At 41.6% G+C, this 24,776-nt stretch overlaps 1 protein-coding gene across 9 annotated transcripts in view; it reads right to left on the bottom strand.

The window, feature by feature from the left end:
- Nucleotides 1-20,370, bottom strand: part of LOC111252343 (sperm-specific sodium:proton exchanger-like) — a 135,561-nt gene extending 115,191 nt beyond the window's left edge. For 2 of the 9 annotated variants that reach the window (XR_015330429.1, XM_022810045.2), the window contains exons 1-2: nt 8,478-8,551; nt 3,858-5,775 (exon numbers count right to left, since the gene is read on the bottom strand). Coding sequence is in view for 7 of the 9 variants with exons in the window: in XM_022810045.2 (XP_022665780.1) it covers nt 3,858-4,173 (316 nt within the window). In the remaining 2 variants the exon portion in view is untranslated. Of the gene's footprint in view, nt 1-3,857; nt 5,776-8,477; nt 8,558-19,860 lie in introns of those variants that run through there. The other 7 variants (XM_022810046.2, XM_086993262.1, XM_022810044.2 and 4 more) reach the window with 5 other exon arrangements.
- Nucleotides 20,371-24,776: the final 4,406 nt, after the last annotated feature.

Below are 24,776 nucleotides of genomic sequence, written 5' to 3'. Positions count from 1 at the left end.
TGTCATTAATAAATCAAACAAAAGCATGACTCTGTAGCAGAGCACATATTACTGACATGTAACTTCCACACCAAGTCGTAGTTGTGTATTTTGTACTCGTTCCTTCAATTTTGTTCAATGGAGTTATTCGGTGCAAATCTGATGAACGTTTCAGTAGCGGTCCACTCGAAGATTCTCTTGTTAATAATAAAAATGTCATCTTTTTAGATATCTATCGCGCCCACACCTTGTCAATATGCCGTTATGCACGAGTGAACGGACAAGTACGATGACATTTCAAATAATAACCTATTATACCATAATTATCATGGCAATTACCACTAATTACTGTTATTTATTATAGTCATTATGACCTTAAATTCGATAGGAGCGTATTTTCTCCTTATAGAGGACACGACGCCGGCATCTATCAATCAGGTATATACATCGCGTCATTGTTAATAGAAATGTCGATGGATGACAACTGACACATACGTTTGACTGAATCGAGAAGCTGCAGAGGTCAGGTTCAGAACACTGAACATGTTCGCTGTGTGTATGGCTATTTTTTTTTTAAATAAATTTTTCCTAAAGTGCTATGTTTCGAACAACGTTTGCTACGGCAGTATAACCTGACGCGTGACACACTTGGCAGAAAGTAACGGAACGTCTATCTAACGTTGCTGTTGTTACTACGATCAGCGTCTTCTGTCGTTTTTGGCATAGCACTCACGAAACGAGTCTACGTTTTCCTCTAGCCGGACGGTGGCAAATGGGAGTAGAGAAACTCTCTCGTGGCCATTGCATGGGAAAAATGCGGCGCTTGTTGATCTCTTTGTAGAAACCAATAATAGGTTTGCTCTACCGCCGCCATTGGTGCCCATCATCAGGGGTTGGTCAAGTGCTATCAAAATCGACCAGCCAAACCAATCAGCTCGCCTGATACTGAAATAAACCTTAACCAGGCAAATCGGTCAGCCAAACCAATCAGCTCGCCTGATACTGAAATAAACCTTAACCAGGCAAATCGGTCAGCTGCCCACGAGTCAACTTCTTACATACAATGCCCGGGCCTGTATGAGGCCCGTATCTCTAAAAGTAATCTAGACAGCACAAAATATAAAGGTTATCTACATTATGTACAACTCTCTCGTATTTGCGTATCAAGCGAATGCCTTTAAACGAGGCTGCTTCATTGTCAGTCTCATGGGTCTTTCCCTATTATCTATGTATAATCAACATTCTAAATTGTTTCCAATATATGTACAAGTCTTCCTCTTCAGAAGCAGTCAAAAACGTCTGGCTAAAATAACAACGACTACTTTGAAAGAGCGTTTTTCTCCTATTTCTCATATAAGAACTCCTCTGGCTAAGAAAGGCGCTATTTACCTAGGTCGTCCGGCCACTGCTGTTATTCGAAGTTTTTGTTGTCATCAAATCGTTACAAAGGTACATCTTCTATGGAAGATCAGTCCGGAAGATCCGTTTGAAAGGTGCACAGCAGAATGGCGCTAATTTTAGTAGGTGTAATCAAATGAGGTCTCATCATGAAATAGCAGTTACCATGAAGTAGCTAGTTGCTTTAGCTAGTTATGCCGTTCTCTCTGTTCGCCGCTGGCGCCGGTTTGTCGTTTAACCGCATTGTCCTAAACTACACTAACAGACTAAGGTGATTTTAGGGAACTTTGTTCGGACGCAGACTGAGCATCTCTATGATCAGTGACGGTCAGCTGAAGTGCGCCTATGGCCAATATATTGCCTAACACAGGCCAACGTTTCGAAGGAATCAAAGGTAGAAGCGTACGGTGCCGGCCTCAACCTGGTCGGATTTCGACAGTAAACGAACACATAATTGCATATGTTGAAAAGGTAGCAGGTTAGGGCACCTGAGACGCGTCGATAGCTGTGATCTCTATAGGGATAGCTACCTTTATAGGATGACTGTATTTGTATGTGTTATTTTGATTTTTATTATTGCGATCATTACGATTTCTAGTATTTCGTCTAAAGCGACGCACGCCCAAGAACGCCACCTTGACAAAAGTTACGCTCCATCCATGATGGCTCTTTTATGAAAAAGAAGCTTGACGTGGATGCAAAAGAAACCGTTAGCTTTAACATAATGAAGAAAAATCACCAGAGGTTAAATTAATGAAGGACGACTTCAGCTTAGCTCAGTCTGCACTTGATTGTCGGTTTCTAACGGAACGAATCAATACGAGCGTAAACCGCAGTAGGAAGCATCACCCAGCTCGGAAATTATATAGCCAATAATTTTACATATCATCATACTTTTTCCGTTAATAGCCCAATATAGTCAGCTGGTCGCGTTTTACGCCGTTTGTATTATAATTCAACACAATTTGTTGTGTTATAATTTCTAATTGCAATTTACTGTTTTCCAATTCCCGCTTCAACTAGGTCGCATCCATCAGGCTTCAACAACAGAAAAACTTCCGAGTACAAATAATGAAGTGATTTCTCAAAATTGCTTGCCGACCAAAATGGCTACGGTTGATTTTCTTTAAAATTCATCAAAATACATTTACTACCATTATCATCATAGATAACAACGATAAACTACGCTAACATGTGTGTTCTCTTCTCACAACTGGGTTCTTTGTGAAGACGACGAAAGCACTAATATATGTATCTATTCATATAAAGCGTTTGTCTTAGTATTTTGGCGTAAATTTGAGAGAAAGCACTCTTTTACCATGATGCGCTGCGCTTCTATGACGATTAGCAGTGAAAACAGAATAGTCAACATTTTTGTTCTATATATATATGGAAATTGTTTTTGTACAAATTTGTTCAATTAACAAAAAATCTTGCCATCTTTTGCTAAGCCCACAACTACGCCACTCTGGATCTGCTTCATGGGCCCGTAGGCTTACGAATAGCAATAATTAAAAAAACTGTTTCAGAACTTCAGAGCCTCGTAGACTTCCTAGACGCGGGACTCGAATGCTTTTTATCGCCATAGAAGAAGTTGAAAGTAAAGATTTGTCTGATTAATGATCGGCTAATTGCATATAGCTTATTCAGCTTAAGAACAGCGTTCCCTTTGGTCTTTTGAGCTAGCCTTCAATGGTTCATAATAGATTCAAAGCCATGGTATAGAAACTCAATTAGTAGGTTGTCATGTTAGATTATCTAGTTCTTACTGATGCTTATCCACTAAGAGTATGACAGTTGTCAACCGGTGTCCAAAGTCCGTTTTTTCTCGCGTGTAAAGGTATAATGGAGTAAAATGGTCAGTAGATTGATTCTTGTCACTCTGGTGCAAACGAAGACAATGCAGTTACTATTATGCCAAAAGTAAAACCCAAGACGCTGATCTTCTTTCAGTTTTCCTTGATCAATTGTTCTTATTAAACAGGAGGCCTATTGCAGGTGTTGCGTCACCTGCAGGCCTTTTGCACCAGATCCTTAATGATGATCAGGTAAAAACGAGCCCCGGTTGCGTTGTTAATCGAGCCATACTATTTATATGGTAGATGGATATATATCGGGTGTGCATCTCTCTTTAAGTATTTTACTGACGTATACGGCATAACGCGTTTATGAGGCCGCACGTCGATGCGGCTGATCAATGCTAACTTTCACAAAATGAACATTTTCGATAAAGGATGTCGCTCTTTGTAGTCTTCCCGGTATTCAGCTTTTTCTGCTACAAAAGCAATTATGAATATCGTCTCACCTATGGAGCACAAATATTTCCAGACCGGACCGTAATTGTCTCATCTCTCAAGTACTGACTATACGTGCGTATCTAGCACTATATTATACGACAGTAGACTAGATAGTAAAAGTCGTTCACAACGTTTTTCTCCGAACTAACTTTCAGCTTCGACTATATAATTATTGCAACTTACCACCAAACATGAAGCTGAGAAAAAGGAAGAGTATTGGTGCCGCTAGCTGATGGGTTTCTTCCTCGAACTTCTCTTCGGCGGGCTTGTCGTCCGAGCGATTTCCCATTAGCAGGCGATGCACTGAGCTCCACTGAGCGGCGCTAATGTTCGACAGGTTTGGCATCATCGAGGCCGGAATCATTTCGAACATTTCGAGAACGGACGAGTTGATCGAACCGCCACTTGTTTCCGCTAGCGACGCTATTGGCACACTAGCACTGGACAAAAGTCCGCTCTCGTCCGACCCCGCTATCGGAGGCTCGGTTTCGAAGCTCATGGTGCTTCAGTAACGAGGAAGACGCTACCGGCGGCTGATAATCAGCGGACAGATTTTCGGCCAACAGCCTAGTCTTGGAACGCAGTGGAAGTTAAATTCGTAGCGTCGTATGTGGAAAAAATCGTTTGGGAGAATGCTGAGTGTATATCCTTTTTCTTCTAAAGCAGAACGTATCACATCGAGCTACACCTCTAATAAGTAGATCCTCGTGGGAAAAGCTATCGCACATTGGGTGGAAGTTTCCTGATCGTTCATTTTTATTGCGGTAAGGTATCACTCACAGCTACACGCACGACCTCACCTTTGCTCGAATACGAAACTAACATTCATGTTGTAATTCCGTTATACTGCAAAGAAACTGCACTAACATCCAAGACAAGACTCTGGTACAACAGAGCTTCATCAACCAGAGAGAACTTCGAGAATTAACGCGTGAGCCACTTTTCGTCTTCACAAACACAGCCTGTGTCTCTTTCTGTTCATCTTGAATCACAAGCACAGTCTACGTCCCAAAGCAGCCACTGTCAATATCAAGCTTTCGTTTTAGCTGTCTGGACAGGATGCAATTTTTCGTTAAGCCATGATGCTTATAGCTCTAGATTTATCTCTAAGCAACGCTACACAGTATTAAATTTCCGCCTTGATTGTCGTTCCTTTTCGTCAAATTTTCCGCAAATTTCAGAATTTTTTTCACTTTATCCGGTCTTGCAGAATGAAGTGTAATCCGGCGCGCGACGTCAACCTCGCCACGCAGCGTCCCTTTTACATGCGTGGAGAAGTTTAGGGGCCGAGATCTGCCCACAATAGATCTGGCGGTCCTGCGCGACGTCAAGTGGCCGATAAATCGTCGAGTGTCGATTGCTTGTCGCTCATTTACCGTTGGCTTGTCAGTTTCGCACGCGTTTGCCGCGAGCGAAATTTCAGTTCTCGACAAACGGTGACGATAGTTCTTCGCTTTCGTTGCGTTTACGTCGAATCGAAGCAACTGTGGTGAGCGTTACGGTGGGATTGGGCGAGGGAGGGCGCCCGTAGGTCCGCACGTTCGTCCATTTGTCTGTCGCTCAATGCTCCACGCACGCTGGAGCGTCGCGCTACTCTGTTCAGTTTTGTTGCAGCGTCGCCAGCCGCCACCGTGGTAAGGAGGGAAGCCCGTAGGCGCGAGTGGAGCGCCCGATGAATGACGGCGACAGCGTGGCGTCGCAGCAATGCGCCTCTCCCCCCGAGCGACACCAGCAATGTCAGCAGCTGCCGGAGCTGCGGCTGGACTATCCGTAGCCAAAGCAATAGTTGCTATTGTAACATTATATCAATCGTCGCGAACTCCTCCACGACGAGGACTACAACAACAACAGCAGCAATAACGGTGAGAACAACACCAGCATCAAGAATAGTCAGAGTTCCATCCGGTATGAATACGCTCTTCGACGTCAGCTGATTACCGAGTCGCTATCCAAGCCGAAGCGCTTCCTCGACGTTGTCCTTTATCACGTCTGCAAAATAGCTGGTTTCCGGAGGTCGCCCCCATGCTTTCCGATGGCTTCGAGGTGACAGAAGAACAAAAGGACGAACTTTTCCCCAGAACTGGGAAAGCTGCTTGGGCTGCTGAAGAACCGAAATTTATGGCAATTAAGATTAGAACGAGAATGGTCCACGATAACGATGATCATTAGTGACGGCAGAGAAAAACACGTGGAGGCCAGCCGATTGGCCGTAAAAAGAAAAAAGCCGCTTTGGAGTTCACGAAACACAAAAACATCAGAATAAGAAACAGAAGATCGGAATAAGAGAGATAAACTTCAGGATACTAACATCGCCCATATCAAATCAGTCAAAAGATTAGATAAATTTCAAAACCAAACATCCAAGGTGAAATTCAGTAAGCCCGTAGTGGTCGGATATGACAGCTGGTACGGATAGCCATGATGTACAGCAGCACATTACTCAGCTTTTGCTATATGTTCAACTTTAGCCAATCGCTGTCAAATTGTAATTCTTAAAAAACCCAGTGGAAGACTGCTGGCAGATTTCTTCACAAGTGTTTAGTTATCATGCTGAAGCCTGGTAACTAGAGAAAAAGTGTTCTTAACCTAGATAGCCTAGATCTCAATGTGACAAAATATCACTCTTTCACACACTAAGCTACCCTTTCTGCTATCTTTATTGAGTCGGACGTAATCTAAACTAATGAGGCGATGGCTCAACATTAGACTGATTTCAAATCTGAGTTTACGGGTTCCACGAAGACCAGGTCCTTTCGCTTACAGCTGACATATTTAAGGATTTTGACTTTTTTCCAGTAGACTATTGGGTTTCTCAGATCTCGCAATAGTTGGCGATGCGCTATGCCACTTATAAAAAAAAACACCCCATTTTCGTAAATCGATGCGATATTTAACCCATGAAGTATGTTACTATTATTTCCGCGAATCGAAAAGAGCACGTAAAGGAAATGACAAATGAAGTCTTAGACTGTGATTCTGAACAATTGCCAAAACCAGTAGTTTCCGTGCTGTCAAAGGGAAGCATTTAGACAGCGTCTATTGGGCATAACTAATCGAATCTTTGAACTAACAAAGGCTATCACGTGTGAAGACACTGACGAGTTGTTTAAAATTATCAAAGGAAAACCATGTGTTTTCTTTTCTTTTTATCACCAGTATAAACACGTGCTTGCCAAAACAGAGGAAAAAAGTAGTGAGAAATGTTAAGGAAAACATTTCATCAAAGATCATCTACGCTATGCGTCAATAAACCTTAGTTAACCCGTTTGAGACGATGATTTGCTTACAGATACTTCTGCCTAAACGAGCAGGATTTCTAAACTCGCACAACGATATAGATGAATAAATGTGTTACTGGTTGACGCTAACGTTTACTATGTAGACATTGCATTATCATTTTTCTGTCCTTAACACACACTTTCCTGCAATTAGGACCAGCCACTTGTGCTACACTCTACTCAAGATGGCCAATCATTCTACAAGAACTATATGTGACTCTTTGATTACATACGCAAACACCTCGTTCGTACGGCAACACTATTACTAGTATTACAATGATACTGTATAATACCTATAGCAATAAAAACATATGTTTGGTCTAAAGCTAACATTTAGTGGCACCTCTTCACTAGGGGGCAAGCGTTAACTAACGTCCTGGCTATATAAGAATGGCGGCATTAGCATAAGGGTTCACCAACATTGACAACGCCACGGCGTCAGTTCTTTCGGTCATCACTTCCGTGAAAGCAGAAGAAGCTATGGAAAGTGACAGCATGCGGTCAGATATCGCCAATGGCTTGTTTCAATGTGGACGCTACCCAACATATTTTACTACACTGTATCATACAGCATGTTTTAAGCTGTTCGGAGCGATGATGGAGCCGCGTATCACCTGTGGGGTTCGTTATGCGACAGCATCTGGCCGTGGACAATCGACAAGTAGACGGTGCCGAGATAACGAAAGTGTCACAGGCGCTTATCTTGAGCAACGACGAAAGCCGTCTTGGCGAAATCTACTATTGTTGTCCTATATGCTATGCATCTGTCTAGGATAGAAACTCCTTTTCTGTCTTTACGTCTTGCGTCGTCTTGTAGTGTATGATGAGGAATTTCTTAACCAGTTCGCCGGAAAAGCAACGACTTCGTCCAGCTGCCAAATATATACTAGAGTCCTGTAGCTAGGTCACTCCCAGTTAGTAATAACCATTAGCTTGGACCTGTCGTCAGTCGACTAGTCGCCTGATATATCGCTCAGTTGACTGAGTGGCTGTAATTGTTTATTGTTATAGTATAATTGTATAATAATAGTAACTTTTGTCGTGATAGAATCCAAATCAGAGAATAGTAAAATATCAGCCTGTCTGAAAATTTAACAGATTATGTAAACGACACCGTAATGACGCCGTTGGTTAATAAGGAACTGGACGGGTTTCGGTTAACTGCCAGCCGCGTCAAGGGTCTGGTTCTTCCAGGATCTCGAAAGGAGATGTGTTTTTCGCTGCCCTAACAGACATGCTGGTTCCTGACCAATCTAGTTTTGTATTGTTGCCGCATGCATGGATGTCGCTGGCGACATAAAGTAACACGACGTAAAGGAATGCTAATTCTGTATTGAAAGTCGTACATCTGCTAGTCGCCAAACGAGAATGCGAAATTAGGGACTGTACACGAAAGGGGGTACATTGAGAAGGACAAGGTGTTCTTGATGTTTGGAATTGAACAGGGCGACACATAAAAGGCTGGGTCATAACAATGACGAACACATTTTTTTTCGAGCGGAATGAGGATTTATGTGATACTTACATCTCTCAGAAGCGTCCTTGGTAGACTGGGTGTCTCAGCATGCAAAGTTTAGTACACAGGACAAATGGAGCTTGCAGAACCTTAAAATAGTGCGACATGGGAAGAAGAGTGTGCAGTTAGTCGCGGTAGATGCGTATCTGATATTTCTAATTATCAGTCCTTCAGGTAAATTCCACCTTAAGGTCATATTGTATGTCTGTAGCACTCTAACTAGTGGAAATGACCCTTCAAGTTATTAACCCACGTAATACTTTTTTCGAGTTCCGCCAACAACATGCAGATATATTATATGATTTGTGTGAATAAAGAAAGCTCGCTGTCAAATCAACTGCTTTATTGATAAAATTAATTTACTAAGGCGTTCATTCAGAATTGCAATTCTAACACTATAAATCTTGAATAGCCGCAAGATATATCTTAACGTTTACGTGGCAAGGTTAGCGTAGTTGGTCGACGACATCGAATCGTGGCACCTATGAACATCTCCGAATTAAACCACATCGCATTATACGGACGTACAGTCGGTAAATACGGACCAATGTAGCCGTTCACGTTAACTAAATACGTTCTTAAATAAAATGGAAATTTTGTTTGTGTTAAATTTTCTGTTTCGAAAATGATAAGATAAGAAAATGTTTTGAAATTTCGATTTCGCTTCTTTCGATTATAAATCGTTGTGAAATTCAATGTGCTTTGGTTGTCTACCGTAAAAAAAAGAGCGCTCTTGTCCGATGTTTTCACGCCAGTCTGTAAAATTGACGCAAAAATTGTTAGTAAAATTTGTTGTGAAGATCGTTACCCGTTCGACCAGAGAAGATCCGAGGGAATAAATAAACTTCTGTTTGTGAATTTGTCGATGGCGCCAGGCATAGCTCCGCTGTCAAGGAGAAATTCAGACGAGACAAGGTGATACTTCGGACGGATTCAGAATTGTTCGGACGGGTATTTATGCAAAATACGCAACGACACGAGGAATAATAATGATAACAAGGCAATTACATTACGACTCGTAACTGTTAATTTATAAGCTAACTGTGAAATGCATGTTTGTGTGTTTATCCGTTTGTCTTACCGTGTGTCTGAGTCTATGTCTCATCGCATTTAAGACGACTTTAAACGTTCTTAAATAAGCTAACGACGAGGAAACACGCGAACTTCAGCCGTTCCGTATTTAGAATGGACCAGGGATCACATGAAATTGTTTATATGTTAACGTGGCATAAAAATATACCTTTACAACAACGTGAAGGATATCGGTTATGACACAGCAACGACAAACGTTTACGTCTATATATATAAATGCATGTGTGTGCACGTAGAGTCTTTTTATTTTTACATCTATATATATATAAACGTGTCGCTAATGTCTCCACAGTTTTTCCATACATACATATATATATATATATATATATGGTATTTTGCCGCACGAGCCAAGTGAGGAGGAAAGTTATGCTTATTTTTCAACATCTAGAAGTAAAAGTGAGACAAAAATAAAGGACGCATAGTATCAGAGCTAGACCCTCCCGACAATCCTCCACAAACAGCCCAATTAGTTAACGAGCACAGTTGTATCATGCCGACGCAGCCTTTTTATTGATCTGATCGAGCGTGTCATCTCTTTTCGACACTGCTTTAATTTTATCCAGGGCCAGCTAGATCACGCATTAGGACACGTACGAGATCGAGTGTAGCAAAATGAATGATCATAATAACAATGACAACGACACGTTTGGTGCAGCAAATCTTACAGATACTCATCGAGTACCTATATATTTAGTTCGAAACTGAAAATTCGTTTCTAAACGCTTTCACGAATAAAGCAAATGCTCTTTACAAAAACTTGCTGTTCGCCTTATATATTGACCTATTCGTAGGCTATCACCATTTATTTTTATAGATTTTGTACCCGCGTTTATACGCTATAGCGTACATGGCTATACTACCATAGATTCACGTCGTGTTTTATGAACATCTACGTAGGGGCGTCTTGTAAGTCCGCCATCGGTTGGTTATCAAACAGGGAACATATGTCTTCCAGTTTTTCACTGAACGATTGAAAATCAATAGTCTAACTTCTAAAACCATATTATCATGTCCTTTTAATTTCAAAGTTTCCCGCGTACTCATTACTAGCGAAGAATGATCCTTATTACGTCTGCGGATGCCGTGATAGATACGTCCCAGTTTAGCTTACTTTGTACGTAAAGGATTGTGACAAAAAGAACGGATTAATCAAAACTATTTTGGCCAACGGGTTTTTTTCACCCTACAGAAACACGTAACTACTTACGGCGACAAACAAGCTGGCCCATTTCGGAAGCGGCAAGAACACGCGATCCGTCCGACTGTGGCGCAGTGGCTGAGTGCCGCTATGAATGCCAAGCGTTCAGAGTCAGAGAGTATATAAGGCAAATTCTTGAATTTTCAGCAGAAAATGTTTTTGATGACATCTGAGGTAACTAAGAGCAGACCTTTAATGAACTGTGTTCTAAAAAATATTGTCAAGCGACAGGGATCAATCGGTCGCTCTCGGCCCTTACGATCCCTTGGACCCGTCCGAAAGTCCTCACGCGAAAGGGTACTCTCTCCAGTTTCGCTCTGTAAACGACGTTCACAGCAGCGTCATTTCGAAGTAGATTCAGTATTCGGAAGGATCACGCCGTGGACCTTTGCAGTCCTCAAGTTGCCTTTGCCGTATCAAGTACACGTATTCCAGACGAATCTTTACTAGAGTCACAATGGAACCCAAGCACTGACACGAAACAGACACGCACGGTGTCGCTCAACACTCAGCGTGAAGGTCGAATCTGTCACCCTCAAAAACGACCAGTAGTTAAATGAGCCCGCTGACTACACCGTGCGCCGCTGTGAGTAAGATTATATTTAAAAGTTCTCGTTTTTTTCTTGCCCTGTATACACAAACAAGCTTCAACTCAACATTGATTTGCACACGCGAAAAAAAATCAACCAAACTGACGTCACGTTATCAAACTTCGCCTACAAGGACATGTATTACCCCAACGCGGCGTTGATACGGAAGGGATTTCTATTTCGTTGCCTCTCCTTTAATTTTCCTCAATTTCGAGTCGACTACTAGGAAATATGTCTTCAAACACATACTGCTTTGAGTCACGGCTGCGAGGTAGCTAGCGTCCATCGCCAGTATTCTTACAGCTGACAATATTCCAAAAAGGTATATGTATATACTTTTTTGAAACATTTTCTACCAACTTCTATATAGCGCAAGAAAGTTGAATTCGAAATCGAACGAACGCAGTTGACTGGGTTGGTGGGGAACCCAGCCATCCACGGATCAGAGGAGAGTTTTTATCGAGATACCCACATGTGCTAAGTGCGTACACTTGAATTCGAGATATTTCAAATAACAGAAAACACCTAAGTACATTTTATGTTGTTGGAAACGAGAAAATATCATTTTCTATAAGAACATTACGGTGACAATCACTTGACCCAGTCTACAATGACGTACTCCTGTTAGCACACGTGTGCGCATTCAAAGTTGGCTGAAATGTATGCACCTTGGCTTCTCTCTATTCGTAGCAGCACACCATTGCTGGTTTGAGGCCGCTTGGAGGCAAAAGAGTTCATATTGAGTCTGCCTGCAAAAGATAGGCACTAGACAAATGAGCAAAAAACAAAAAAATGCGATTGGATAGAGGGACGACTGGTGGTAGCTTAACTAATGGCCTGGTTGTCAATTCATATCCACGAGACTGACTCGTTAACAAATATTATTATACATCTATTTATGTTATAGAAGATATTCTAAATGTGATTATAACTCTGGCAAATGATGAAATCGATGAGTCTCGCTTGTCCGCAGGGAAAACTCGTCGCCTCCGTCTAGAAAAGCGTTACAATATATATATCGTTTTACACACATGCTTAGTTCTGCAGTAGATAAGTACAGGCCATTGCCATTAATTTTTAAAGTCCATAGTTGTAAAACACGCTTAGAGAATTAGCTCATACCCTCGCCAACCCGTTGCGGATTGCATGTCGGGCATTTGTACAACTTTAGACATCTTGCAAGTTTGTTACGCCATGAAATCCTTTCTCTTCCAGTCAAGCATAAGCAATAGGTAAAATATACCACCCAACAGGGGCGACAAATAGACTTCTCATATTAACAACAACTGCTACACCTTAACGTTTCTCAGTAGACACCAGTTCTGGTGCCGATATTGGGACTTGCCCATGAGATTCACCCATTCATTTGCACGCCATATTGGATCTAAGTCGAACGTCGGTTGTTCAGCACAACTTCATCGATGCGATCGTTTCACTGTAACAAACACATATTTATAAAAACAATTCAGTCAAATGCGCAGTTTACCGACATGTGTTATAGAGACATGGCGTATACATTTTAAAATGGGTATTAAGCATAAGAGCCCTATCTATATGGCTTTGATTCATGCACGTTGCAACCTTTTCTGATTAACAGATATACGTAGTGACGTTTCTACGAAATCCGGACAGTATCACATCCAGAACTATTAGAGTAGATGCTCTGAGCTTTGAGCCAATGCTACCGTTGTTAGGAACACGTCGCTTTAGGCTTCCTCCAATACGAAACTAACCGGGTGTTGATGCCCAGCATTGAGCCTGGCCCATTCGACGCTGTTTCCTTTTGGCTATTAGATCCTCTTAGTTTATGAAGCAAACACATTATATCTGACTGCGCCTGATTTAGGAGCGACGAACGTCGCGGGTTATTCCCAAGAATAGATGGATGCGTGTGTTTCGGGCTTCAAGAATTTATCGGAATAAGCAATCGTATATATCTGAGGGGAAATCGCAGCGACCGTTCAGTAGGTCTTCCCTGAGTCATACCGGTCCAGGATCAGGTTCAGAGAAACGGGTGAATTTAGCGGGTGAGTACCTTTGCAGCAGTTAGAAAATGCCTGCTTAGGTATCACATTATCGCAGCAAATAGCTATGTATAGGTAAGATTTATACATTAGCATAATTTAAAATATCTGTCCTTGCTGTTGTCGATTTTTTACAAACAACGGCAAGCGCCGGATCTGGATTGGGAAATCTCCAGCCTCACATAATCTAGCCATCTGATAATTTTCTATTTGCAAAAACTAGAAACACTATGGACACGGGTCAGTTTCGGCTTATGTATTAATCTATATATCTTCTCTAATACAGTCGCCTCTTAAACATTCGTATATGAAACTAATACACTTTAACTTACACTGTATTCTAGCGACGAAGATAAAAATAGTCTACTCGAAGAAGAAATAAAGATTTGCCTCTGCTCTGTGAAACTACTTAGACATGTCTCATAGAACTAATATTGAATAATTGCCCCTTAAACAGCCGAACAGTCGGGCAGTGCGGTCTCTTGTGATCCTGAGGAAGCAATTACCTGACGCGTGATTGCCTGAAGTATACTTTTAATGCAACTAGTGATCAGCTATGCAAGTGCTACTGCAAAAACGTCGATCGCCCCCGTGGCATATATAGACAACACAGTGTCTGTAGATTTTATGTAATTTTATTTAATTCATTGGATGAGTCACAATAAGTAAATATATAGTTCTTCAGGTAGAGTTGCGCCCAGTTGTTATTGTTGCCAGAATTTAGACCTATATGCATCGTAGATAGTTTTTTTCTTTTTTCTCTATGAACTGCTAATCTCTGTCACCTAAATGTTTAACACCACATAGAGCAAGTGTTGTCTTTGTTAACAAGGGGTAAGGTCTCAAGCTCTTACATCTAAAACCACCATTATGCGTTACTTCGGACGGCTGGTCTCCAGCAGGCAACCAAGCGTGCGTTTGCGACCGGTTTCGAACCTAGACCATCTCATTAGAGTCCTAGAACAAGCATTCTAGATACCTACATTAACGAGCATATAGGCCCCCTGGCTTATCGCCAAAACAAAAATGGACAAGCTTCTACCGCATCTTCACTCCAGATTGACGAATTCCTCGGTAAGAGATTTCGCGTTAAGGTCACGGACTAAATGTCATTTTGAATAGTGACTATTGTGGCCATCTCCCAAAATGTTCACGTGCCTCTTTGTTAGAATATTGATAAACGCGCGAAAATGTTTGGCAAACCTAAAAGACGAAAAAAAAGTATATTTTTTTTTGTGTTTTCGACTTTGTTCGTGTCGTGCTTTTACTACCTTGCACGAACCGTTGCTTTAGTACGAATGGTCTAGGATGTAAGAGGTCAGTTAATGGGTATTGGTCCGAATGAGACTGCACAAATAAGGCTGCAATACGTAGAGTTGTCACGCATTTATTTTCACCACCTTTGTTCCTACTGGCAATTTAAGCCATGTTTTGTATATAGTTAAGCCACAGATTGCAAATAAGCTGAATTTGAATTTCTAAAGTGGTAGAAATGTCGAATGACTTGCAAAATATGTGAATCAAACAATTCTAAATTGCTTACAAATGTATAGGAGTACCTGAGCATACGGTCAGCATACGTAATAGATTTGGGATAAGTTTACAATATCTTCGAGAAAAAACTGCTTGTTATAATAGATAGATCTGATTGAACGTAGGTCTTCTCGATCTTATTACTGAGATGTTAGTATTTTTTTTATTTACCAATACAAAGAAACTGATCCTGTATTCCCAAAAGTTACAGTATATATTTATTTTGTACGATCAAAGATAGCAGAACAGAGGCTATCCCGAAAGCAGTATACTCAGGCCAATTCGATAGGAGACTAGCTTCCAGATCTACCGATTCACCGTCTAAATCGAATCAGGTGTTAACATCTTTAAAGCTGAAAGTTAATAATATATAGCAGAGCTGGACGCGCGTCTATATATGGGATCCTCGTCTTGACGCATGAGAATAGGCTATAAAATGGCACAGCATTACACCCAATCATGGTCAAGAACCTGTACGAGTCTTTGGCTACGTCCTCTAGTCTCTGCTCGAGCTATGAGTGTCACCGTCTATAAGGCACGCCAGCACGCTACATTAGTTCGGCAGTACACTTCAAGGAAATGAATGGGCACGGCATTTTTCCCGGTAGACTTCATATATTCAACTGTTCACGTAATCACTTCAGTAGGCAGTATGTTACAATTGTGACTCAAATATAAATGTTAGATCCACAGATGATCTGGGGCGCTTTCCTTCACAGCAAGTCCACGATCCACATCGGAGTTCGTTTGCAACATAGCGCTCTTGACTTCCCTTGATAATCGCAATGTAATAGTAGCTCAGTGGGACTCCTAAACGTGGCTCCGTATTCGAACGCTCCCTAGGCACATTACTTGCTCGCATATGATTCAGTTCCATTAGCCAACCGCCCCATTTCAGCGATCGTGATTGCTGGGTCTTGTTCCCCTGCGTTGTAGCCAGTCAATGCTTAACTTGGGCTGCCTTCGCTATTAACACCCCAATAAGCGTTCTTGCCAATATTTGCGACGTTTTGCTTCTTGTCATCGTTAAACTCGAGGTCACTGATATCTTCGTCGCCGCTGTTGTCGTCACTCCGTTTCTCTTCTTCTTCCAAAAATTAGTCACAAATAGTCACGGTGGGAGTCTGCAAATAACTGCAAGATTCACTGTATGTATATAAGAGAGATGACGCATAGACCTGGCTTTGGACGAACTGCTCCAACACAATGCAATAAAACACTAATTAGCACCAGAAGATTTGCGCAATGTTGTTAAGCCGCAAGGCATTGACACGCATAGTCCATATTTGAACGCCGCTTCGAAACACCTCGTGAATGATGTACCCTTTCCGCTAGAAACGCCCAAGAGCAGCGTACTATTCCGCAAGCGTGAAGTAGGCCCCAACGCGTTTAGATGGATTCGTCTGCTTGGCACGTGGCGCATACACACGAAGTGAGTGACGTGGTGAGTACGAAGCGCACACATCTCCATGGTACATAACGGATTCTCAATGAAGATCAAGTGACCCGAAGACGATTTAGCTAGAATTGCTCGCACCATTGGGCTATACTGACTTTTTGGCAAAATGTGTCGAATTCACAATTCAGAAGACACATTCGAAAAAACAAAGGACTGCTGAGATTTGTGTCCTGTCTCGATGTATTGCCAGGCTTGGGAAATGGGAAAACGGCAAATGCCTTCTGATCATATTCTACACCATTGTGGTATCGCATGATTCAAAGCGGCCTAAGCCACTTACGTCAATCAACAGGACAAATTAATTTACTATGGCAAATTGAGGTCGAGTAAGCCAGCACTTTGTGCGACATATCCGAAATATCAGGATCAATTTCACAACACATGGACCAATACTACCCGTTATAATAAGCACCTCAAAGAAAGTACAGTGTACTTCTGTTCGGCTCCAAGTTTCAATAAGGGCTGTTAAAAAACATTTGGCAGCTCTGACAAATTTTAAAGAACAGCAATTTTTATAAAATACTTAACAGAACTTCATCTTGCAGACGTTACAAGGCGAGTTACAAATTTTCTAAAACTTTTCTTTTGTTCTTGATTCCATCGTAATGCAACGCCTTCATACACCAGTGAAGGCCAAATAGTCTTTAAGCATCGGCCAAGCCCGCAGGAGCACGCAGAGCGTTCTGGCATTGAAGAATGGCTACGATAGCCTCGGTCCTAAACGGGCTATCCGCTGCCGTGTGGATGAGGTGCTTTGAAAGTCGACTTAGAGAAGATAGTACATCGTTTTGCAGAAGAATCACGCGGACGCGCGCGGGTAATTCAGTGACAATACGTTGGAGAACTTCCAATGCTGCGTAACTAAGCACCAGTTCGTGTTCGGCTGGGTCAAGTAAATGAATTAAAAGCGGACACACCTCAGCATCCAAATCCTCTCTATACTGATACGCAACCTCGCCAAGCAACTTGATAGATTCAAGTTTTAACGATAAAGGGTACCAGGCAAAACTGAATGGGTCATCTCCACAGATACTACTTCCAGATAATACGGATCGATCCGAGTAAACAAACGTGGTCAGTGACCTCGTGAACAATTTCGACGTTTCAAATTGATACGAATCGGAAAAATGCTTCCAAACCCCGTTACGTAATGCCTTCACAATTTCCAACTTCCAAGACCAATCAACATCGGATCGCAGGATTGTTATGTAGCTGCTTAAAAGATTTTGTTCTAAAAGCATATTTGCCTGTTGGTACCTTTGGTACTTTCTAACGAAGGTCTGGGTCACTTGATTCCAATGTTTAGTATCACAGGCCGGATTCTGTGCCGGCCTTTTCTCATTCGCGCAGCTTCTAAAAGACAAGGTTTTGCTGATACCATTTGTACAGTTTTTCAAGCTATCCTCGTTGCGATTGTCGTCATGACTGTTGTCCTCATCGTGATAGCTGTAGCTCATTGTGGTCGCTGTTAGAATCGAACTCGGGTGTCCGCTGATTGAAAGGAAAATCACAACATTATAACTAATTGCCCTTATCACCTTTCAATATCATGCCTGATAAACATAAATCATGCACACAACAGCTGATAAATATCAACAAATTGACAAGAGCTAGCTAAGTCCAATAGGAAAGATACTGTTTGACTAACTAGGCCCATCTAATACTGTTTTTCGATACGAAGTGTCAAGACTTGTCGGTGTGCTGACACTCGCAACATGTTATACGACGGAATGCCTTTTAGGGTCAAGCCTAGTATATACTGTTATACCGGGCATTCTAATTAATTGACAATGAATTCTATTGGCATACGGAGATGGCCTTGCTAATGTTTGCTAATAACAATAACTGTTGTTGGCCTATTTTACACAAAATTGGCGCCAACTACTTTCACAGCTAAAGCTCTATACACTGTTCTATAGTCTATGAACCGTACTGGGACCTGGTTCGGAGAGCTGATCTTAGGCAGAACAACGAATACATTGGTAGCAGACATTGTTGAACCGTTTCAACTCTTGCTAAAAACAACACCTTTTCTCTTCGATCTCAAAATTACCCCTACATTCTGCTATGTTACTAGTCTGAGGACACAGAACAACTCATCACTGCGTCAATCCTAAACTGAACTCCTTGCATACTACTACTATCAGTTACCTAGTTCACTAGCCTCGTAAAACATCGCTCCTATTTCAAAAGAGGCTAAAAATACCGATAATAGCGGAATGTAAATAGCTCATTAGCGGATGCAAAGTAACGATAGTACAAATTGATTCCGCCTTAGATCTAACTCGTACAATGACTGAATGAGACAAATAAACGTGTCGCAATTCTGTAAGCATTACATAGATTTCGTGGAGGTTAGTGGATTATCATGAGCCAGGGGAGGCTCGTTAACGCTCGCCATCAAGTGGGGTCTATGGGTGGTATCGCAGTAGCTCCTGTGCGGTTGTGAACCTAACTGTAGAATTTCCGAACTAAGGGCTTCGAGCCCTTGTATGTACGAGGCTGCATTCCCAACCATCCCCCTTGCCATTGCTCGATTTGTGTATGCACCCCTTTACTGTGACAATGTTGACAGTGCCTTAAGGTCTTGTAAAAGACCAAACTCAAGACAGTTAATTCGAACGTAATGTGTACGGAAAAACGTTAATAAATAAATACGGGCTTATCGACTATCCCAGTCTGCGCGGTTCGTTTCGCGGAAGCTGACTAACCGATTTTTGCATCAAAAAAAAAAAAAACTAGATGTGTCCAGCTTACCTTAGCGATTATGTCGCATGACTGCAGTCGCTCTACCGAAACTGGTACTATTCTATGTTACGGAAAACGACCTAGCTTAGATCTGTTCGAATAGAGCGGCATGTTGTTTTTCAACAGTCATGACACACGTAAATTAAAACCAGGTCAAAATTTTCTCATTCGAAGTACTATGCTTAGTTTTTTTCAATTCAATTTCTAGTGCTTTCCCTCCATCTTCGATTGGACTAATCCTAGTTACTTGCTCAAATGAATATCCGTGAAAATATATTATAATATAGCGATATTAAGTATCTGCTCGAATGAAGATGGTGTAACTATACAGACCTTCAGCGGTAGAAACTGGCGTTGCTAGAGCGACGGCAGTAAAACGTATCCGGTATTAAATAACTCGTTAGACAAACTACCATTTTCTGCGGAGCGATATAGTCAAATGCTACGGCCCGCTCAAGCGCTAGTCCTTTTTATCCTCATAATGATAGACCAAAGATGAAGAGAACGACGTTGGTGCGAAATACGCGACGCATAATCGCGTATAACGTATACAACTACTGATACGTAGTTAGCTTTTTCATCGTCCTAACAAAAGTCCTATTTGCTTAAATGTTTTCTGTTATTCTAAACATGTGAATTTTACAAAACATTTATTCGTACCAATGTCCTCATCGGCTACCCCGAACTTCAACTAGCAGCTAACTATGATTACAACGTTTCTGCCATCGCCCTCACCGATACGCCTTACCTTCAATATTAAGCCGGTTACTCCAGTAATGACAGCCTGTGTCGAGCCCTGCTTATTTGAAACCTGCCTTTGCACGTACTGCAACGCTGTAGACAGTCACGCGTGCCTGCGCTTTTTTTCGTCGATCTCTTTCCGCTATGCTACTCCTTGTAATAGTTCCCTTCTTGGTTTAAATTCTTCAAAAAGTTGGGAACTAGATGTTTCACTGCGGATTAACTCTCGCGTCTGCGATGTTTGCTCGGCCCTGCGGGGCCCACACTCACTAAAGCCACGAACCTCGGTCACTCGGGCCACAACCGTAATCGTCAACTAGCGAAAAAAAGGTACCGCCTAGCCTGACAAATAGCAGAGGCATTCTCTGAAAGAGGGAAGCGCTAGATTAGGGGCAAGTTGCGCGGGTTCTTTTCGTTTTCATAGACTCGCCTTATTGCACACGAAACATTATTTTGAAATATTTCGCCCAGCGCTCTAAAACAGTATGTTGCTCGTTGAACGACTATGAATGAATGAATTATACCGCAGCTACAACTGCCAATTCGAAAGCATCGCCCAACGATCATCTTGTGCATAACGTAGAGATGACTCACTTCTTTGTTTTTACTCTGTGTTTACGTTTTCCAAGCGAATGCAGATTTCCCGGGAAACCATTGCACACGATTTTAACTTTGTTTTTATTTATTGAAAAGCATCGCGTTGCCACTTTGGGTCCCTTTCTCCTTTACTTGACTGAAATAAACAATAGTCATTAATAATAAGTTGGCTTTTGAATTTACATGGCTTGTCGATACAGCGACTGTTCTGGTGCGCGTTTTGATTCAGTTGAAATGATGTTAAATTGGCGCATAAGGCGGCACAATGCTATCCTTAACTAGCCTATGCACACAGGGCCTCGACTGGGACCCATTTAGGACAACCTCTCCAGATTTATTATGGTTTTTGCCTTTTATGCGCTTAAAGCAATGCTAACGAATCCAATGTACCTAGCAGGTCCATGAACCTCTTCACAAGTTCTTTTGCTAGTGCGGTAATCATGTTAATTGACAGGTATTTTCAGGTCGACGACAGACAATTAAATCCGTAAAACGTGGAGGTTCCGTACGGCCTTGCCTAGAGACCTACTTGTCAAATAGGCTAGCGTCGAGGTCAGTTGAGCTGATTTTCTGCAAGTTCAATACTGCCTAGTTTCTATTTTAGCCTTCGTTTTTTGTTCGTCTTGATATTTATCCATTTGTCGCTTTTCGACAATCTATTAGTTGCCCCATAGGCTTTTCCCAGCATGTGATACACCCAAATCATTACAGATCCTCGATTTAAATGTTTATAAAACGAAAAACAATTCTCAATACGTAATAAAACTACTGCAGGTTGTCCTAGCAGGTTTACCTAGTGTTCAGTTAACCGGTAAAATATTCACAGTAAGAGAGCTCTATCGGGCGGGAATGGATGCACTTACATTACTATTCGTTTTTATCAGTGTCTATAGTGTTTTTCCGTACTGGTCAGATACTAATCGGCATCTTGACTTCCACATGACCCTCTTACTTATCTACAAGTAATGGACGTACCTAAAGGAAACGTATAACCGGTGAATCTAACAGCGGAACAAAAAGGAGAACGATCTCTTGGTAAGTTGATCTTCCGTCACACGGAAGCAGGTGTACAAATTCAATCGCGCGAAAAAAAAAAAGATATCCGTGTCTATAGCTTTTGATCAGTACTATTTTTCGCTTTATTTCATTGGACATCAACTAACTGCCTTCAACAGCTCTCTCTCTCTCTCTCTCTTTTATCTCTGTATTGCAGTACATCTGATACACACAACAATGGCTCGTCAATGCAATAAGATAACAATATATAAGGCAGGCTGTCCTTTCCGCTAGTGTTTCGTGTTCAGTTTGCAGATTACTCCTCTAAGCGGTGTGCCCTGCATACGTTTTCGTAAGTAGAAAGCTTTTTCTAATGACATATATTTATTGATTTATGTCACATGTTACAATTGATCGAAAAAATAGTAATTAAATTTACGTTCATTTGATACAGAAGCAGTAATGATTAACCAGCGAACTTTTTAAGGACATCAGAGTTTTCAGATGATGGAACTTAAAGCACTTTACCGTTTCACAAAAACTGAATTTTCACAAGGCTCGAAACATCAAGTTCAGTAGCAGCAAACTACAGCGAGGTGCATCACTGCCTATGTAAGTATTTTCAGATAATAGATATTATCTTGATGTTTTTTAATTAGAAACAGTCGAATTGTAGTCATTCTTGAAATACTTATGTATTTTACTGCTTATGAGTACACAAATAGCCGGCTACCTAACTTGTAAGACATAGTCGCCAAGCTAAAAACTATCGACAACTAACAATTTACTTAGAAACTTCGATCATATCCCACAAGGGGGTACAAAGCATTAGTGTACCGCCTAACTGTATAGCTCAACCAGACACAGTGAAGCGGCAAGTAAAATCCTGCGCAGGTAGCTTTTATCTTGATCGTCAATAACACGATTGACGAGAGCCCAAATTTGTTGAAAAAGATTGCTGTCATTACGGAGCTGCTCACGAGTATTAGCCGACGCGTTCTCAGCAATCTTCTGCATGGTCTCGATAGCTAAACAACTAATGACTGTGTCACCTGTGTCTGACCCAAGCAGTCTCATAAGCCCTGGCCATACTGCCGGACCAATGGACGCTATGTGTTGTTCTGCGGCTGTGACAATTTCCGTCAGTAGCAGAAGCATTTCTAAGGCCAGCTCCGGATTGTGTTCTCCGACGTGGATCTTGCAATAAAACGTCGCTTGACATGCCAGTGTTCTTGCGAATTGTTTCACAATGTTCGACTGTTCACTTCCGGGGCATTGCTTCCACGCACCGTTCCGTAATGCTTTTACAAATCTTAGTTTATTTGTAGTACACCCGGGCACAATGAGATTCACCATGCAGGTGGTCAGATGAGCTCTGCGACAGCTAAGCAACGACTCTCTTAAGTTAGACCAAGGGGGCAACGCTTGCGCTGCGAACCGTTGGCACATGCCCGTCCAACTTTGACGCGATGGCCGAACTGGCAAAAATAAATGGGCTTCTTGTTCCACAGATCGATTCAGATTCTGATCCCGATTAGCTAGGTTTGCTTCGTGGTCAATTTCAGACTGCTGATCTTTCCGAATAATCTTAGAGTGCACTTGGTTGCTGCGGTCGACAGCGTCCCCACGTCTTGAAAATTCTGAGCCGCGTCGTACGACGCCGTTTAATCGCTCGAAAACACCACCGTAGGTACCTCCAAATAGTTGTGACCAATCCGCCATCTTGTATTGTTCCTGACAATTCTGGTATCGATAAATATCAATTGCACATAGTTAGCTTAACAGATTAACTAATAGAATCACGGCAACATTTAGGAACAATCATAACGTCGCGATCACCGTGACTATTTAGTGAGTGGCTTTTGTACGTCACTACCACAACAACAGAAACGATGCCTATAAACACCATGGACTGAACATTGCATTCATGTATGAGTTTGTCCGGGGCCACTACGTTAAAACTGAACGTTGTGTGCACCGTACGATTACCATCAATTCATGACTGCGTCCAAATACGCTTCGCTACCCGGTCAAACATGAGCGGCAGGATCGCAAAAAATCGCATTGATATAATTGACGATTACTACTATGTCGGCTTCTATTTACGTAAACTAAGCTAAATAAAGCTAGAAAATGCGAGTGATTCCACTTAGGCCAATTAGGTCTGCTACACGACAAAGGACTTTTTTTTTGTAGATGAATTTAATAACCTATTTTAAATAAAGCTATTTTACATGGCTTTCAACAGTATGCACACGACATGAAAATACATGTTTCCGTATTTTTATAAATAAACACAGAGCCGTTTCATATGACAAATATAACGAAATAACTCTATAATTGTTATTTTATACGACTTTTATAGGTAACGTTACGTAGCCATAGGTCGTACGTGTTTATGCACGACGATACGCCTTTCGACTGCTATATGTGTTTATATATATCTTTATACCTGTTTATTTGAGCAAGAAGTTCGTTTTTGATTTAGGCCTATTTGATGCCGGTCAAAGGCCGAAAGATTCGCTTCATGTAAGCCAACAAAACATTAGAAAATGGCCAGCCTAGCTTAATAATAATCCTGAACGAAGTATATTTACAACGCTTTTGTTTAGATAACGATGTTAATTTGAAAAGCATTATTGTGCTAGTCGTTATATGAGCTGCTTACACGTTTATGAAAAAAAACATACATGTAATTCGAATGTAAAAACCGCCGGTGGTTTTCAATATTAAAATAATGAGAGAAAATAAAATTGCTACGATTTGAAGAAAACTATCTCTGTTTAGCCGTAACCCGCGTAGCCATTATGTAGTCCGTTTACTGAAGGCATGGTTTAATGTTACCTGAGTTCTTCAAACCTATACCTAGGAGGTTAGACACGGCAAATTGTGGTCAGCCACCTACTTAGATAATACAAGGATTTTCATGCAGGTTTGCCAACCGGTCGCCCGCGCTTGAGAGTTGGTAGTTGCAGTTGCTGATACTAGGCTCCGCACGACGCGGTTCGAATCGTATCCAGTTTAAACACTTCAGTCTGCATTCACATGAGCAATCAGTTCATCAGTATCAGCTTCATGTGTCCCTCAACACTTGTTCCAACGCCGGCCTTACCAAACACGGGATAAAACACGTTTTGCCAGATCGCTTTTCCTATATTTATGATACCAACCAGAATGCCTAGCTTTTCTCAGATGTTTCTGCTTGTTGCAATGGTAGCTAGAGAGCGAAACGCCATCACCTTGAAGCGGAGCAATTTTGGTTTTTATTAATATGATAAGATGTCCTTCTCGGCGGGCCTAATCAGCAGGTATCTATAGAGGAAAATTAAT

This window comes from Varroa destructor, unplaced genomic scaffold, assembly GCF_002443255.2.
Source record: "Varroa destructor unplaced genomic scaffold, Vdes_3.0 BEIS01000006.1, whole genome shotgun sequence".
Lineage (NCBI taxonomy): Eukaryota > Metazoa > Arthropoda > Arachnida > Mesostigmata > Varroidae > Varroa > Varroa destructor.
This window is presented reverse-complemented; position numbering and strand designations above follow the sequence as displayed.